Genomic DNA, 18,354 nt, shown 5'->3' with positions numbered 1-18,354 from the left:
AATTTTACTCAGCTAGAAATCTGAAGAGACAGATACTCCTTTGACTGCTGTCCTTTTTAGAAGGGATCTGGGGGGCAAAGACACTTTTTTCCTGTAATGCATTCATCAGAATGTATCCGTCTGAAATGCAGGAATATTATGCTTACCAACGCTCTTCAATTTCTCTTCCAGTAGTTTTAAAGTTTGTTGAATTGATGCTCCATCTGCTGGTGCTACGTCTACACACAACATTCCTAGTAAGCCATCCAATTGCTGAGACAACTAAAACAAAAAACAAATATCGCTGTTTATAAAGAAGTCTGGGGCTTGAGATGCTTGGGTCTGCAATCTACTTCCTAAATTTGGGAATCTGTCATTTCAGAAGTGTCTTTTCACATCTTTAGGAAATCAATTCAAGATGAGAGACAAATGTCCCACCTGCTTATAAAATTCCAAAAGCATACATCCCTAGACGGGGGAAAAAAAGCCAAGATTGTTTAAACAACTATAGAAAAGGAATAAATATCAATTTTAAAAAGAAACTATGAAGAGTATATCCAATACTCTTTAAAATGAGAATATATCATCGTGGTACAGGTAATGCACATGATTTTAATAAAAAAGCAAGAGCAAAACTATATATATTTTTTTAATTACTAGCCATTCCGTTTCAAATGCTATTGAAATTTAAGATATATCGTAATGAACTTTTCTCCCAAAAATGGGAAATTCATCTTCCCAGTGTTTCAATCAGTAAACGAAGACTTAGGCCATTTTCCAAGTGACATTCTATGTCTTCCCTCTTTATGTACTGAAAGCTTACACTACTACAGTAATAACACATTGACAGGTGAACCTGTGAAAAGTTAGGAAGAACAACTTACATCTTGGGCAACACTGTGAAATTCAAGTGCTGCTTGTAATAGATTCTGCCTGAATTCCAGCTGACTGGCCTGCCGGTAACACACATCACTCAGCTGTTGCTGTAATGCTTTTAATTCCACAAGGTCCTCCTCGTCCCCTGCATTTAGAAGAGCTGCAATCTGCTGATTAAGCTCAACATAAACAGCAAACCACTCCTACAGACAAAAAAAAATACTATTAAAATAATACCAAACATTTTTCTCTTAATATGGCATGCATCTAACTGCAGATTAATAAATAATCAGATTTTAAAATGATTTTATTACAGCTTACACTATAATTATGAAATCTCACAGCAGAGGAGAACTTTTGTAGTTTTAAATCAACTCAAAAAGTGCTTAGAACATTTTAAATAATACATGTACTGCACTATAAAAAATGGTGTACAAAGATGGGAAAATTACAAACCATAAGCAGCATAGTTACTAGCTCCCAGCACAAACTCCCACTCGAACTACTTTACTGAACCAACAGAAGAATTCCACCATTTTAAAACAAACTTCTAATTCTTACATGTCTATAGTGCTCTACTGAATAAAGCAATTTTTGACGAGTGGTAAGCCATTCCAAAGGGTGTTCAAAAGACTATCTAGATGTTACTTTCAGTGACAATTGAAACCAGAAGTAGTTTTCCTAAACCTTTAGAAAAAAGGTACTACTGTTCACAAAGTGAAAGTAATCATCATCTTCTAAATATAACGGGCTTTCCGTATATAGAAACTTCCAAATGACCCTTCTTTCTTATTTAAGGAAAACTTTATACTACTGAATTCAAAATGTGTAGACTTCATTTTCAAGTGCTTTGATTACTGAATGCATACACAGGAGTTAATTAACGTTGTCATGGTGGTATATTTGCAAAAGAAAGTACTTCAAATATTTAACAATTCCAGGAGATTTAAAAATTACTTGATATGTCAAGATCACATTCACATCTTGCATTATTTAGATGCCTAAAAAATAAAACGTTTGCCCGACAGCTTTTATTTTAGCCTGCAGTAAAATGACATTCAAATGCCCTATGCATTTCTAACAACATTGAACAGCACCATCTATTGGCCTAAAATATCTGAATGTATTAGTATTCTTGTCAATCTCCAGTGAGGATGTTTGTCTTTTTTTTTTTTTTTTAAGTTATGCCTTCAGCTTTTGCTTCATTTATTTACAAAGCATGTAAACTATAGAATAAAAATATTCATGTTCTTGGTGTTTTTTTTTTTTTTTTTTTCTTTTTACCCAAAGCTCTCTCTACCATCTGCTCACAGGAAGAAAGAATATAAGAAGATGCAATGAGGAAAAAAAAGTCACAAAAAAGTTAAATTGGCAATCAACCAAAATTTTAAGAGCAGAATAAATCTTTCATCTACCCCAGAAGAGCCAGCTAGGATGACATAATACTGAAAAATCTTCCATCATCCCACTTGTGCTATAGATACATAGATACACAAGCTCATTAAAACTCAGTTTACACATCATAACTCGTTATTACCTTTAGATATTGAACATACAAATCAAGCTTACCAAGCATGACAAATCAAATATAATATGGCAAGTCAAACAAAAAATCTAGGTCGACAATTAATTTTCATCATTAAAGAAAGTAAAATGATTGCAGTAATTGATTTTCAGCAAGCTATCAGTGCAACTAAGAGACTGGTAAACCATACAACATGGTTTATAATATAATGTCTAATTAATAATTATATAATATTTATTTATAATTAAATTATATAATATTTATAATATAATTACCAATAAAATGTGTATTTCTGATATTTTCCACTGGGGACATATAGAAGATGCTCATGAGACCTCAACCATGTAAAAAAAACTCAAAAATAACACCTCAAGTATACTGCCCATCAATAAAACAGGCAGGAAATGAGGATACCTCCAAACAAAACAAATACCCTATTTTTTTTTTCCACTTTCAAAGTAAACTGAAGCAGAAAAGGCTACTTTGATAACAAATCTAACAAGATAAGAAATTTTGTTTGCATCTTTGGAATTGTCTTTAAAATACAAGCAACATAATCAGCAATAAATGAAAAAGAAAAGATGAATGAAAAAGAAAACAAGCTGTCAAATCAATTTTTAGGAGAGAAAATACCCAGCTATTATGAGATGTTTAGAAATCACAGAAAAAGGCCAACCACATTCCATTGCTGTTTTCAAAAAACTGTTTTAATTTATAAACAGGAATCCTAATAATTACTGTTGGTATAAAAATGGAAAGTAACCTTTCCGTTTCTACAAAATCCTGCCTGAACCAGAGAACCAGGAAATGTTTGGCATTTTCTGTGCCTTACAGCGATGAGCAAGCTATAGGTCATATTGTAAACTTCATTGGGATTTCACTGACTTCAAAGACTGTATTTAGCCACAGCTAAAGCATAGTTCTCTATGCTACAGACAGTGAGAACAAAGTCTATTCTAACTCGTTTTCTCTTGTTAGTCTGAAGTGCTAGTACAATTAAAAGGTTTTCACAATTATTTTTGTCAATAAAGAATGCAGTTGAATTTTTTTTTTTAAATTAGGATTCTAAGCGTAAGATGGTTTAAACTTCAGAAGATACTGTTTTTCAACATAGAACATTGCTCAAAGAGCTTAAAGCAATGAAAACACAAAGGAGATGAGATCACTTGACCAAAACAGACAAATACCTACAATGCACGCTTCTTCATCTGAGCAACAAAAGCATAGTAAAGATGTAGCCAACAGAAGCAAAGTAGTCTAAGGCACAGTTATTAACTTATTAACAGAAGTTATTAACAGATTATTAACTTATTCACCCAAGAAATACAGGATTTCTCAGCCCTTGCCTGCCCAACTAGAGGCAGGGATGAAAAAAATTCACTCCACCTGTTCTACATGAAACCTTAAAAAAATGCTTTACCATAATAAAACAAAAAAAAAATCATAAATAGAAATAATTTTTCTACACTGGAAAACAAAATAAATAACATCTACATACAGTGAACATAAGTTCCTAAATTGCTTAAGTAGTAAACCATAAGATCATTCACTATCCAAAATTTCTAGGTACTCTAACCAAAAAACATTGCATGTAACTGCAAGCACTTAGAATTGTTTTGCTACTTGAAAAGACAGTGGAAGTCTCACACTGTGCTGACTCTCAATCTCTTCATGCTTCTGTTGCAATGCTTGTGAAGCTCTAATTGAGTCGCCTATTCCCCACTGGGTCCTTAGCTGTTCTGATCCAGGTCCTTCAAGCCAATTGACTACCTGTAATTAAGATAAAGATGACAAAGAACAAAACAGCAGATCAATTACATGAAAACTGGTATAAAAATAATTCTAACATAAGCAGAAATATATTTATATATATCTTGTTAAATCCATTCATATCTTCAAAAGTATTATGTAGAAGTTACTTTTCATTAACCTTAGCCTGTCAGCTCGCAAAGATTGGTGTCACTTCATATCTGTCAATAACAAGTTAAAACACGATTTTCTTGATAACGACACTTAAACAAGATATTTTTTTTAAACTGAATTGCAATGCAGAGCTGTATTCAACCTCACACCTGAGAGTTTTCTCCCAATTTTGTTGAATATCTTAACACACAAGTACATCATACGTATTTATTCCAAAATCAAAATTTATACTTTTAGTATTTTAGATGTTTATTTCGTTCAACTTGCTCCATTCAAACTACATAAGCCTCTTACAGAGTTTTAATGGCATCATTTTATTGGATCTGCCCTGGCAGAACTCTGCAGGGTCCTGGTGATAGAGTTTTGGATTATGACATGAGATTTTATTATTATTAAAACTATTCTCATTTTTGCTAATATTATTTAAATTAAAGCAGAGCATCTCAAATTTATACACATCTGAATTACCACATTATACCTTAAGGGAAAACAAAGCTTTAAATTTCTAGGAAGTATACAGCCATAACGAAACCAAGAAAGTCTCTTACTACCGAGTCCTGAAGTAAGGAAATCTGTGAATACCCCCATATTTTGAACTTTAATGAAAGAGCATTGAAAGCCAGCTTCTTCTTTGGTTAGGCTTTGGAATGGGTTGCCCAGGGAGGTGGTGGGGTCACCACCCCTGGGGGTGTTTAAGCAAAGGTTGGATGTGGCACTTAGGGACATGTTTAGTGGGTAATGTTGGTGGAAGGAGGATGGTTGGACCAGATGACCTTGGAGGTCTTTTCCAACTTTAATGATTCCATGATTCTATGATTTTTTACTGCATCTTTTGTTTAAACAAAGACAACAGAACAGATCCAAAGTTTTTCAGGAAAAATACAGTAACAGTGCAACACCGTAACTATAAAGATAAATGAAACACCCAGGAGACAACTGGACAATTTTTCTAGTGCTGCTAGGCCGCTTGGTAACAGTAAGCAAGAAGAGCCATCATCCTTACCGAAGGTAATTCAATTCACTCCATGCTTATTCATTATGTCTGTGGTTTCCCCCCCAGCCTCCTTCTTATAAGCAGCATCATTTCAGAACACACAATATTTGTTCCAAAAGCATCCTGGGGTTTCCCTACTTCTATCACTTCTAGTAACCCTCAGTTGTCATATAAAGACTCTACTGCTCTTGATTTTTTTCTTCTGTTTCAAGATTAACCTTGTGGTGTGCTCACCATCTCTGCTGTGCCTTGTTAAATATGGTAGGAACCTGAACTGGAGGCGCGTAGATGACTTACTGTAACTTCAGTATGGTAAGGGCAGCTCACATATGGAAACCATGGTTTGGGTTCACACCAGCAACATGTGCAAGACCACTGCTTAGCAGTCTCCACTCTGACCAAGGCCACCACTTCATTTCAAACTACTGCTTAGCAGAGCATGTGAACATCCTTGTGTGACAAATATTTGATCTGAGAAGAGTCACCGAGGGAGCTGGAGTACGGCAGCAATGTTATTTTTGTAAAATATATACTTTTAATTGTTAATGACTAGAGATGCAATTGTAATGAAAATAACAGGAAATCAAAACAGAAAAAATTAGCAACACAGCAAGTAACTTTTCTCTGTACACACTCATTCCAACTGAAAATACTGCAAGCATGTTATACCGTAAGTTGTTTTGACAAAATAAATTCCACTTCAGTTTACCTCCAACAGTCCATCATTACCTTCTTTACTTTTCTCTATTAGATCAATTTTTTCCCCACAAGCCAAAAAGAAACTACATCAGTTTATAGATTTAGTAATTTTTAGTTTGTATAACATTTAGAGAGCTTTAAAATGCACTTTATAAAACAGATTAATTCAGTAAAATATTAAAGCACATTCTTGCTGTGTACCGAGACTGTTCACTTACTATGCAGCATCCGTAGTGTAGACAGAAAAAAGAAAAGACTATTTCTAATAAAAATATTGCAAAATGAGGCTGATGCCGCAGTAAACAAGTTATTTAAATGCATTAACAATGGCAGTTGGCCAAGCTAGTTATAAATTTCTTTTTTCAATCAGCACATCTTGTTCAGCCACTATAACTTTACCACAGGGAATAAAATTCTCATCACCCCATTATATACACTGCCATGCTAATGCGTTCTATACAGTACAAAGGGTGAACCCTTTGCACATTTTTTTTTTTTATTTCCAACTCAAAATATCAGAAGATTACTTTATTTTTCACTATGATCTGAATGACTACACAAGTGAAAAAGATTCCTCTCAGTAGATTAATATTTTTACTCCTAGAAATAAAAACAAGATTGATTAGTTTTTATCTTCCCATACCTGGAACACTGAAGTTTTTGAAGTTTTGATTTGCACTTGCCGTGCTTTAGAAATGTCAGTGTGTAAAGGTTAAGAGCAATATCCATTCCATTTTCTGCATGGTCAAGCTTCACAGAAGCTTAAAAACATAAATCTAATTTCAAGTAACAAACACTTGAGAAATAATCAAAGAAATTGAATTAATTTATCTCTACTGAGACTATGCTGATAAAATATTGAAAGTGCCAATTACAAGCCTGTTTCCGAAGGACCAGATCAACTCATTATGACCTTTAACACACAATTGATTAGGAAGATTTCTGTTCATTCTGGTCAGAGTAACCTCAAAATACAGTGTTAAAAATCACTTCAACTTAGTTAAACCATCAAGCATTAGACAAATAAAGGAATAAATGATGGCTTACCTTCAGTAACAGGAACTTTCAGTAACAGTAACAGATGTGTCAGGGAAGTTTTCCAACTCTCAAGCAAAACTACAGTCAACTGTGTCTCATTTGTCAATGTTCTTTCTTTTGCTAATATGTCAGGTTTCTACCCTCTAACAACGTAAGAGTACGTTGTCACAGACAAAGGGACAATGTGAAGGTTCTTCAACGTGGGGGTGAAAGCAGGTTGAGCTGAGCTCTGCATTCTTACCACCCCCACGTATCAGAGGAATCTTTAGAAAGTCCCTCCTAGTAGCCAAAACATAAAGCATCCAGTCAAACTAGCATGCTGCAGTTTCAGGAGTGAAAGGAATCATGAAGAATAGCAAGAAGCTCCTCATCTGATTCTTAGTTTTGCAGAGAACACAGTCTGGAATTTGAGCTCAAGCCTTCTTCCCCACCTTATTCAAGAACAACTTCATCCTTACCTGCATTACCTTCTGCTGAATCTCCTCTAGTTGAGTTCTCTTGCTACGTTGCCTACAGACTTCCTGGTAGCGGGTATATTGCTCTCGCAGGGAGTCTAGTAGCTTCATGACCTGTGGCTGAGCAAGTAGTTCATCATCCATTGGAGACCATGATACTCCTCCATCTGAACCATTAAATCGACGCTGTTGTAGCTCAGATAGCAACTCATGGCCTTTAAAGGAATGTATAATGGTATGGTTAATTTGGATACGAAACAAGCACACAAATGATGAGTCAACAAATGTACTTTTAGACCACCCAGCAGTACATTTCCATAGCTAATCTTTCATACATTGTACACATTTAATGATGTCATTTTATTAACATGCAGAGCACAAGGCAGTCTGCAGGGCTGTATCAGTCATAAAATAGGGCAGAAATGTGGTATATTTAAGACATATAACAGATAACATGAATTTAACATTCACTGACAGTAATATTAATATAAGAAAACACTTGCAAAGCACAATGCTGAGTCAGAAACAACTGTAAGTGTTCTGGTTTACTTCAAAATATCGTATAGCATCCAAAGTATTTCTCTTATACAATTTGTATTCTTAGAATAAATGAACAATCTAAAAGCACTAACAAATTAAACATATCACTTCTGTTAGCTAACAAGATTTTATAACGTGCACATAAGTTTCTATGAAAGCGTGTAGCTGAATCCAAAGTATTTTGATTAAAAATATTTTCTCAGTGGCCTCATGTTTTAATTTGTGCTTTTAAGCACCATGTTATGCTACAGAATCCCAGCAGTATAAAGACTGTCATATATATGAAAATAGCATGGTTGGCTAGTTAACCTTCCAATAAAACTGTTCAAAGAATGTAAGTTATTGTTAAGTTGTGGTAAAATTTTCTGCATATAAATACTATACTACTAGTCAACTCAGATAACCTATTTGTACTCCCAAAAGCTTGATGAACAAGTTAACAAATAAAACAGTGTTTGGTCAGTAAAGAAGTGTTGACGTACAAGTAAAAATCTGCCAATCCCACATCAGCCATTCAGGTCTTAAAATGGTAACATGCCAGTTCACCAAAACAAGCAAACAACAAAAAAAAGACCAGAAAAAAAAGACACCAGAATAGTAATTACAGTACCTCGAGAAAAATGCAGAAAAATAGACTCTAAATTCAACCAGTATCGAGACAATCAAAATGCCAAAGGCTTTGGAGATTGCAGCAAGCAATTACTCTGCATTTCTTATTGTGAGATGAACGTACCTTAAGAATTCAAATACATTTTGCCATGCTATGGAAATAAACATCCTTTATTCCATCTTATAAAACACTACAAGGCACAGATAGCTGCACGGCAAGCAGTGTAAGGTTTTTACAAGTCAGTTATACTAGGATAATTTTGATTTTTACTGTATTTTTTCAGCAGTAAATAATTAATATTTTCAAGGTAAAAACTTTTTTTTAAAAACTAGATTCTTATTAAACTAAGAACTACAGTTTTTATTTTGATTTGGAGCCTGTGAAAGCAACAGTACTTATTACGGAAGACAAGGTTTTTATTTAAAACCCTAGAACATCACCCCAACAAATTTTACCATTTTTCCTTCTTTTCATTTGGTTTGTTCATATTTGCATTTATGAGACAGAAAACTAATCAGGGAATTTTTTTTTTTATTCTCTTTCAATATAGTGGAGCTGACAAAAAAAGAAAGTGAAGTTATCTGTGAGGAACTCCCATGACTTGATAAAAGTTAATAAATTTTAAAAGCTCCAACATTTTTTTATGCAATAATTAAGAAAATAGACAATGCTTCCAAACTTCCTTGGGAGCCACCTATTCAACAAATTGAAATGTTTTTTCCAAACATCTTACCATTAGAGGATATATAATTAGACTAAAATCTACTGACAGTGTCTACAGACACTTTGTATTTTAAAAGCTTTAAAGACTCCAGAAAGGAACTGTGATGTCACTTTTTAACTCAAACAATATTCTTCCGCATCTAAATAAGCTAAAACTTTGCAAAGAGTGCATGCAGAGTCAGCAGTTCTCTGTAGCATATATTACATGACTCACACATTACATTGTAGGAAGCTGTAAGGATTTTGAGCACTCCTCAGACTCTGATCACCATCTTAACATGGTTCATTACTTAATACTCTACAAAGGCACAAACCTTTAAGCAAATTTCTACTCCAAATCAACAGTGCCACTGTGCTTTATGGTGAATAAGAAATCCGCCTGAAAAAAACATTTTGTTCAAAGAAAATTAATTGTTTAAGGTTCAAGGGAGATTCCAAGCAGTGAAGAGTCAGAAGACTGTGTTTCACTTTTTCAGATAGTCAACTCAGAACAAGGCTGATGCAAATTATCTGAATTGTGTAGGAAAACGCTATTTGTGTTGTAGCCATTTGACAGCTACTGAGATTAATTCATTACATAAGGCCAACATATTAGATTCATCTAGAAGCAATGTATTCTCAAATTAAACCTATTAATTTATGGTAACACTGTGAAAATGGTATCAGCACTACTAAAACCTATTTTAAACAGACAAGTATCATTTGGAGTTCTTCCATGTATTTGCTAAGATTTCTTTTTTAACCTAAAGATTACATTAACTGGTAAGTTTATTACACTGAGATGTTCGTTAAGATAGTTATCGTGCCCTCTGTGCTTTCATGCGGGGCATGAAAATGAATAATGAACTTTATTAACCAACATGATCATTTTTCAACTTACCTGTCTGCAGTACCATCTCAGGATCAACTGATGGAAGGAAGTTCAAATCTACTGATCTTGAATAAAGTAATAAACACGTTATTAATCATTCATTTCTAATACAGTAGCACTACAAGGCTTCAACCAACACCGGAGCTACCACAAAGCATTAAGAGACTCTATGTTACTTTCCTCCACACCTCTCCTTCCTTCACACCCCAAAGAACTAACATATTATATACAACAAAATAGGTAAAGAACAGATCAAGTGACAGCTGCATTCATAGCTTACAGAACTGCATAACAGTGGCAGCAGCTTTGTTCTTAAATGTGGCCTGCCAGCAGGGATAACTGAACAAGATCATAGCCCCACCAGCTTGTGCACTGTCTGTCGTAAGAGACTTCCAACAAAGTATAAAACTGAAATACAAATATCCTGCATCCCAGCCTAATACCTTAACTGAATAGGCTCTTTGTAAATCTATACAAAGAGCTATCATTTATCAAAGTCACAGGAAATAACCGAAAACATCAGCTTGCCTTTGACATTGTTTAGAGATGTATTGTAATACACTCGTTAAAAAAATCTTAGAGTCCTTTAGTTTCTTTTGGAGCCTGTTTACATCTGGTACACAACTACTTATTAGAAAGCACAGTACTGGGAGTAAATCCCTCTCCCCCATCTTGATTCTAAGTATCAGTAAAAGCAGCCAGTCATAAAATTCTCACTTTCTGTACTCATTTTTATCAAACCAGAAGTGCAGCTATATGCAATCAATAGCCAAGCGAGCATCCATATATCACAAATTTTGTAGTCTGTATTTTAAACTTTGAAAATTTCCTTACATATTTTGTATGACATTTAAGACATTATTGCATTTTCAATATCATTTTGAATTCCAATGCAATTTTATATCGAAAACATTAATTTCAAGAAGCTAACCACACACCTCTCTTTTTCTTGAGTTCCTTTATCACTTCCATTGTTAATTAGAGCAAGCTCATCTAGTAAGGATGTTGATTCTTTTGTGAATTTTTCAAATACCTAAATAAAACATGTTTTACATTTAGAAAAACAATTTTAAGTGACAGTATTTGAAGGCATCACTACAAATTTATCCGCTAGTTCTGATAATATACTTCAACCTTCATATTGTTGCCCAGCATTCAGATGGCACAGTAAAAATAGCAGAAAATAAAAAGGGTTGTTCATGGAACACTTAGGAGCACTAAGATTCCTCAGAGAAATAAGAAATAGAACACTGAATATAACAAAGAAGGGCTGAATTCTAAAACACTCACAACTCTTTGGATTTTTGCAAAACCTGTAAGCCCTTGTGGTCATATATATTCCACCATTTCATTTAAGCCTCAATCTTTAAGTAAATCGTAACAATAATGCTGAATGAAGATGTTACAAAAACATCTGACAGCTCACTTGAACGGATTAAAATAACCAACTTTGTGAAGATGACAGTTTTTCATTGCTACAAATAAGAGCTATAGCGTAACAAATAACTGATATAAAAGAAGGAGTAGTTATAAATTAAAAAATACTCCTAATCAGTTTCTTCAAATGTAGGAGTATGTATAGATAGCAGGGCCTGTTTAGTCAGACATTGGGTACTGCTCACATGACCCCTCTAGAACAGAGTTTTAACAGAACCGGACACGATCTGGTACCAGAACTGATATAGGCAGTAACTTTCAGGTCTTTCTCATGTTCATAATTTATTAATTCATGGTCTAGAGCTGAAGTTTCCTTAACCGATGTAGGACCAGTTAAATTTCAGGAAAAAACAAGAAGGACAAGAGGTGGACAGCTCTTAAAACCTAATTTATAAGAAAGTGGTTTATAAAACAAAAATCCACAGAACTAAAATGTATAAAACAGAAGTCCCAGCTACAGTGGAAATACTGTGCTTATCAACTCTGTGAACGTAAGAAGTAGTAAGCAGAAGCCAGATTTGTACATACCAGACAAAAAAAATGAAAGACGAAGATATTAAATATCCCTGCCCCACCCTCTGCCCTAACATGTGCCCAGACTCTCTTGGTTTCAGGAAAAGCAGAAACAAGCTGCCTTGCCCTAGCCTACACACACATACTGCTCCTCATGAAAGTCCAATAGAAAAAAGCTGCACAGTAGATTGTCCTTCTGCCCTCAGGTCTGAACACTTATATCTCAATTTGCTAAGATCCAGATGGGGAAAAAAGTATAGCCCTCAGATTTTTTTCAGGGGAAGTTCTATTACGAGATTGGCTGCATGGTACTTTTGGAGGCTTTGGGCAGTTGGAGTTGGAAAGCACTGTGGAGAATCTGTGTCCAGAATCCCACCTACAGACCCTAGAGGGGGATACACATTTGAAGAACACATTGCACAGGAGAACAGTTTCTTTCAAGATTAAATGTTGTATTGAAGATTCAAGTAACTGGAAAACAAATACCAGTGGAGAACTGATGAGAAACGTTCTGCAGTGCTATGTGCACCTACAGTCGCTGTAACAATTTATGTGTATTAATGATTTAGGGGCATATTTGCTCCTAGACGTTTACTGCATCCCTGTATCCAACAGCACTGACAGATTTCAGTGTAGGGCAGCTTAAAGACAGGCTCTCAGTCCACAGGAACTGAGGCATAAGAAAACTTTAAAACACCTGCAGAGTCCAAGTATTTCCTCCTTGCTTGGGATTTCTCCTATGAGTAGGCAAAAAGTTTCCCTTTGCAGCCACTATACCATACATTCAGGCTCTTCTAGAGTGATGATCTAAGAGAGCTTCAGTAAGGAACACGCTAGTTCAATAAATTGATTACATTAGCTTAATCACCCCCTTGAGTAAAATCCAGTGTTAGTAATTATGTATATTCATCCGTTTGAATTGCAATACTATGCATAGGAAAAAATCTACACACTTAGCAGTTTCTACACAAATAAAAATTCATAGATCAAGAATGAGACATTTGAAAGAAAGAGGAAACTAACCAGCCTCTTATTCAACCAATCCATGTGATCATAGGTGAGAGTTCCTCCAAAATCTTCTGTTAGTTGGCATGGTTCAATATACCGAGTCAGTTTGTTAGCAGATACTAGAATAACCTGCAACAATAGAAGAAATTTTAGGTACAGGTGTAGGCAATGTTTATACTTAAGTACTTGACAAGCTGTGCAAAGTGTCCAGAAGTACTGACCAGAACTTCTCTGTGATTCACAAGAAGGGACCCTCTTACTGCTAAACACTTCTATCAATTATGACTGGTTGCAGTTAACTGGGACCTAAACCAGGCATGTAGTTTTGATACGCAGCCTACATCTCATGCATAATCCTTTAACAGAACCACCTGTACCACCTTGTCTATGTACAGCAGGAGAAATAAACATGGTTCCTGGCTGTTTTCTTTGTGGTAATTGATGCTTCTTAAGCCATACTTCACATGATCTATTTTTAGTGAACTTAGTAGCAGGATATCACTCTGCAAAGTACTTAGAAGTGTTTGCACTATTCTCTTGCAGTAAAAGTATTTGCAGTACACTCTTGCAGTCCTTTATGCCGCTCAAGTTAAGCGCCTCTATTTACTGTGCAAATGTGCTGAACATATTTATAGTTTAAGTAATTTTTACATTCTGTTTCCATGCCTCTCAGTTAATAAAAAAAGAAAATTAATTTACTCATTCGGGATATTTCAGAAGTGAAACAAATGTAAATAAGGTAGCTGGTTCATACCACTGAAATACCACTTCTAAAAAAAAGAAAACTGCCTCAGTAAACGGATGGACTGCACTGAGACTGCTTATGTCTGAGTATTTTATTGAAATACTTTAAGGGAGGGCTAAGACCAGGGGATATGCTTTACAAACTTTTTCCATGGAGATATTAAAAAAAAATCTTTTCTAGCAAAGCAAAATCTTCATGTAACAAATATTAGCAACATGAGATAAAAATCTTTCTCCCCACCCACCCCCCACAAGTAAGATTTGATCGAAGAACACAAATTTCACTTGCATCTTATTAGCAAGATCTTGAAGATGACAAAATTTCAAATAGTAAGCCTTGTTGTAACTTATGATGTTGCTCCAAAAAATATTTATTCTCTACAGTTCAAAAACTTTGAGCTAACGGAGTTATTGACTTATCTCAGACAACTGCAGTAAGCCTGTTTGAAAACTTCAAAAAAAGGAAAGCAATCATTTGAAATTTTGATGAAATGGAAGCGGAAGGGAGGTTCCTCAACAGAATTTAGCTCTTGTACTGAATTAGACTAGTGACAGTGTTAATGTTAACTCCCTCCATTTGCTTTACATTAATAACTTTCTCTGCATTACTCTTTTAGTTAGCTACCACAGATCTCTACTTGAACATGGACTGAGAGGCAAGGAAAAAAAAAGGTTGAAAACTGGAAGGTGTGATGTTGTAGAACAGATAAGACCCTTCTCAAAGACACACTAATAGAATATTGTCTTAGACTGCCTTTACTTATTATTCTAGACAATTCTATTGTAAGGTCAGCACTTAGAGCATGCAAACTGTTACCGTCAGATCCCTAAAACTTTTTCAAAATCTGATCACAGTAATTGTCTTTGACCTTCTGTGAAAATTAATGGCAGATCACCACATTCTGCCAATTTTTTCTTTATGAATTAGCGTTCTATCCTCTTTGCATCCGAATTTCACGATTTAACATAAAGAACACAAAGAACATCTTCATTAATTTCTTTCCTCTGTGAAGACTGCCATTCTCTGTGATGGCTTCCCATTGCTATCATCTCTATTGCCAGCTCTGAATATTGGTTAAGACACAGGTATAAACAAAGAAAATTTACAGTTATAAATAGAAGTATCCCACTGTTTGCTTGCAACTGGACTGATTTTTCTTTTCCAAAGTGATCTTATTATATTGGCTTTAGAATTTTTTTATTTTTTTTTCAATCTCAAGCAAAAGCCTTTGGACAGCAGACTATAATGTCAACAGCTTAAATCTCCTAAGGGAAAAATGAATAGGTCTGGACAGATGGCAAGACAGGGTCTTTCAAAGACTGGGAAAAGTACTACCTGTTGAATCCTTAAGTCTTTGCTTCCCTCCCCACTCGGCCCACCCCTTCTGACAAAGTGACAGCTAGTAAGGTGACTGGTAACAGGTTTCAAATGTGTCCCATTTGGTACTGATCAGAGCTTACCACCATCTGTACTTACTTCTTTTTATAACCTAGAAGAGTGGTAACACCTCTCATCATTGTTCTACTCTAATCGACAATACTGGCCTGCCAAAACATTGTTAAAGCCTTTTCAGAAATAATACAGACAATTGTTTGGGGAAAAGTAGAAGTGCTGTATTTTATTCCTCTGGACACTACAGTTATTGTTTTCTAGTAGCATGATTTTGATTGACGCAGCAGTGCCATTAACGCTAATCTCTAATAATGCAAGAGCTCTGAATACTGTTTGTACAAAGCTGACCTCTCCCTCTACGTCATTTCCATTTTTTTCCCCAACTGTTTTCATCAATTGCCTGCAACCAGATGGAGGCAGATGTCAAAAGCAGCAAAGGAAACTTCTGAATATTCAATAGGACATGCAAAAGGATCCCCCCAAATGATAAAAACATCCATGTAAGCTTCCTTTAGGGAATAAAAAAGCTCCTTAATACAAATGTCATATATCCATTTGTGGTAAAGTCCATGAAAACTATAAATTCTGGTGCCTCAGCATTAAAACAATAAACTTCTTAGTAGAGATGGTTGCTTCGGTTGCTTTCTTAATGCTCATCTCAGATGTGCTACAAACAATTGACTAGCATATAACAGGTGGACATCACCTACTCATCTCTTTTTGCTCTGGTAATCTTGTTTGTGATGAAACAAGCTATGACTGAGCTGCTACACACTGAACTTCAAGACAGAAACCCTGACTACCCCTCCTTGCCAGTCCCCTCAAGGGATTTAGGTGAAGGTAAACAGACATCTGTGAAACCCAGGAGAACACGACTGTATCTTAAAGTCACAATATTACCACAGTTGGAACCACTTCCAGCCCTTAACTTCAGGCACTTAATTACCTTTATTACCTTTATTAACAAACACCTAGCTGTCCGAAACACAGACAGGGCTTTCAGGGGTTCTTTGCATTGCTCTGTTGTATTTGGGCTACTTTTCAAAGGAAAGTGTCTTTAGGGAACTACTTGAAAATATGATCTTATTCTGTAAGATAAACATCCTGAAGACAAAGATGTATGATTTCCTTACTTATAAGGCTCTAAAGCACATTACAAGAATGAAAATGAAGTAATGCAATGAAAAAAAAAAAATGAAAAAATAAAGAGGTTGGCCACTTGACTGAAAATCAGAACCCATGCCATCTGTTCCACTCCTTCACACCACTTTGACATGCAGGAATTGTTTCTAAAAAAAGAAACGAAGCCATTTATTTTACGTAAAGTCTGATAAAAGACTTAAGAGAACAAAAATCATACGAATTAACAGTGTTTTATCTGGATGATAGTCTCTTTCCTAATATAGGACTATATTACTTATTAGTTACATAACCTTTAGCTGCCAATTTCCAAGTCTCATTTTCCCTGAACTAGCTTTTCTACAGGAGTATTCAAGAATGTTATAACCTTACCATCTGAAAGAATTTACCAGTGTAAGATAAGGCTGCAAAAAATCTTTTCTTTTCAACCTCTTTCACAAAAAAAAAGATGCTTTCATAGTGCCTTGTACAAAACAAGCAGGCATTTTAGTATTTGGCAAACACAGCAAACCTGTCCTAGTTCAAACAAGATTAGCTTCAAAAACAGTTGGAAAGATTGATGATATGGGTAATTTTCTAAAAATAGGGAAAACTGAAGTTTCCATTAACTTCCCAAAAAGATAAAAAATGGAACTGATAACATTAGTGTGTAACCTCTTGTACACACTCTGCCTCATGAGGTAATACTATCAGCTTATTTTTGGAAAGCTGAAAGACCCTGTAACCTTTGTTGCTAATGTCAGAAAAAAATCAAAGTTAAGAGAGGCATTCGGCGGCAATAAGATGTTCTGCAAAATGGTAACTACTCATTTGGTGACACTATACAACAATGCATCTCTACAATCTACTACAAAAGTCATGAACAAAATTCACACTAAACACTACAGCAATTTTTCGGTCAAAACATCAGCCAAATGTACCATACAGTTTTATCCTCTTGCTGAGGAAAATATTTCTAATTTGAAATTACTACATTTAATATTATTTCCAAGTAGAAAACCCGAAAACAGTGGTTTATTAAGGATACACAATGAGCATCTAAAATAAAACTATTTTAAGATTATTCATTTGCATCCAATTATTCTAGTATTCCAAAAATAGTATTTCTGACTGAAGAAGACAAAACTCTACATACCTCAAAGCCAAGTCTATCTTTTTCTTTCCAAAAACAGAAGTGTGTAACCTTCTTATCCCAAAACTCATCTGGCTTTACTACACAAACAAGTGATACTTCAGCTGGAACAACATTCTGTAAAAAAAAATTGGGGTGAGAGGGGGAAGAAACTAGTAAAACATTCAAGATTTAGCTTTCTTGTTCCACAGAACTGAATTCCATTTGAGTGTCGCTATCTATTCAAAAACTTACATTTGCAGATAGAAATTAAACAAATTTTTCTGCATCTATGTCCCATGTTGGCTCCATCATACTTAATATTAGATTGCATTAAACTGCATAGCAAAAAAGTGTCAGAACTAAAAAGAAAATCTAACCTCTTTACTCCCAGTCCTGAAGTCCAACCACTAGTCCATGCTGTACTAATACAGAAAAACATGAATGATTGGCTTCACTAAAATTGCAGTACGAAAGTCAGTAGTCCAAGTTCTCTCCTCTGTTTCAGTGTGCTGTATCTTGCATTTTCTTTGACCACTGAGACCAGAAAATAACCTACACTGTTTAGCAGAAATAAGACTTTTTCATTACCCCACCGTTCTGAAGAGATAAAATAATATATTATTATGAACTTCTCTAGCTGGGAATTAGCACTTTTTTCCCTCTCTATTTTGAATAGCATCCAGGATATAATTTGACTGAAACTATTACATGCAACAAAATCAACTACTACACTCAATTTCAATGGAAGCCAATTAGTACAGCATATTGCATC

General features: G+C 35.0%; 1 protein-coding gene across 6 annotated transcripts in view; it reads right to left on the bottom strand.

Moving 5' to 3' along the window:
* SESTD1 (SEC14 and spectrin domain containing 1) overlaps positions 1-18,354 on the bottom strand; it is a 54,583-nt gene that overhangs the window by 12,136 nt on the left and 24,093 nt on the right. For 5 of the 6 annotated variants that reach the window (XM_048061468.2, XM_066999099.1, XM_066999098.1 and 2 more), the window contains 8 exons: positions 17,604-17,717; positions 13,207-13,320; positions 11,172-11,266; positions 10,243-10,298; positions 7,493-7,704; positions 4,028-4,150; positions 864-1,058; positions 147-261 (listed from right to left, as the gene is read on the bottom strand). In XM_048061468.2, coding sequence (XP_047917425.1) covers positions 147-261; positions 864-1,058; positions 4,028-4,150; positions 7,493-7,704; positions 10,243-10,298; positions 11,172-11,266; positions 13,207-13,320; positions 17,604-17,717 — 1,024 coding nt within the window. The remainder of the gene's footprint in view (positions 1-146; positions 262-863; positions 1,059-4,027; positions 4,151-7,492; positions 7,705-10,242; positions 10,299-11,171; positions 11,267-13,206; positions 13,321-17,603; positions 17,718-18,354) is intronic. The other variant, XM_048061466.2, reaches the window with a different exon arrangement.

Source organism: Anser cygnoides, chromosome 6 (assembly GCF_040182565.1).
Source record: "Anser cygnoides isolate HZ-2024a breed goose chromosome 6, Taihu_goose_T2T_genome, whole genome shotgun sequence".
Taxonomy (NCBI): domain Eukaryota; kingdom Metazoa; phylum Chordata; class Aves; order Anseriformes; family Anatidae; genus Anser; species Anser cygnoides.
The sequence above is the reverse complement of the archived record's forward strand: the minus strand, read 5'-3'. Positions and strand labels throughout refer to the sequence as shown.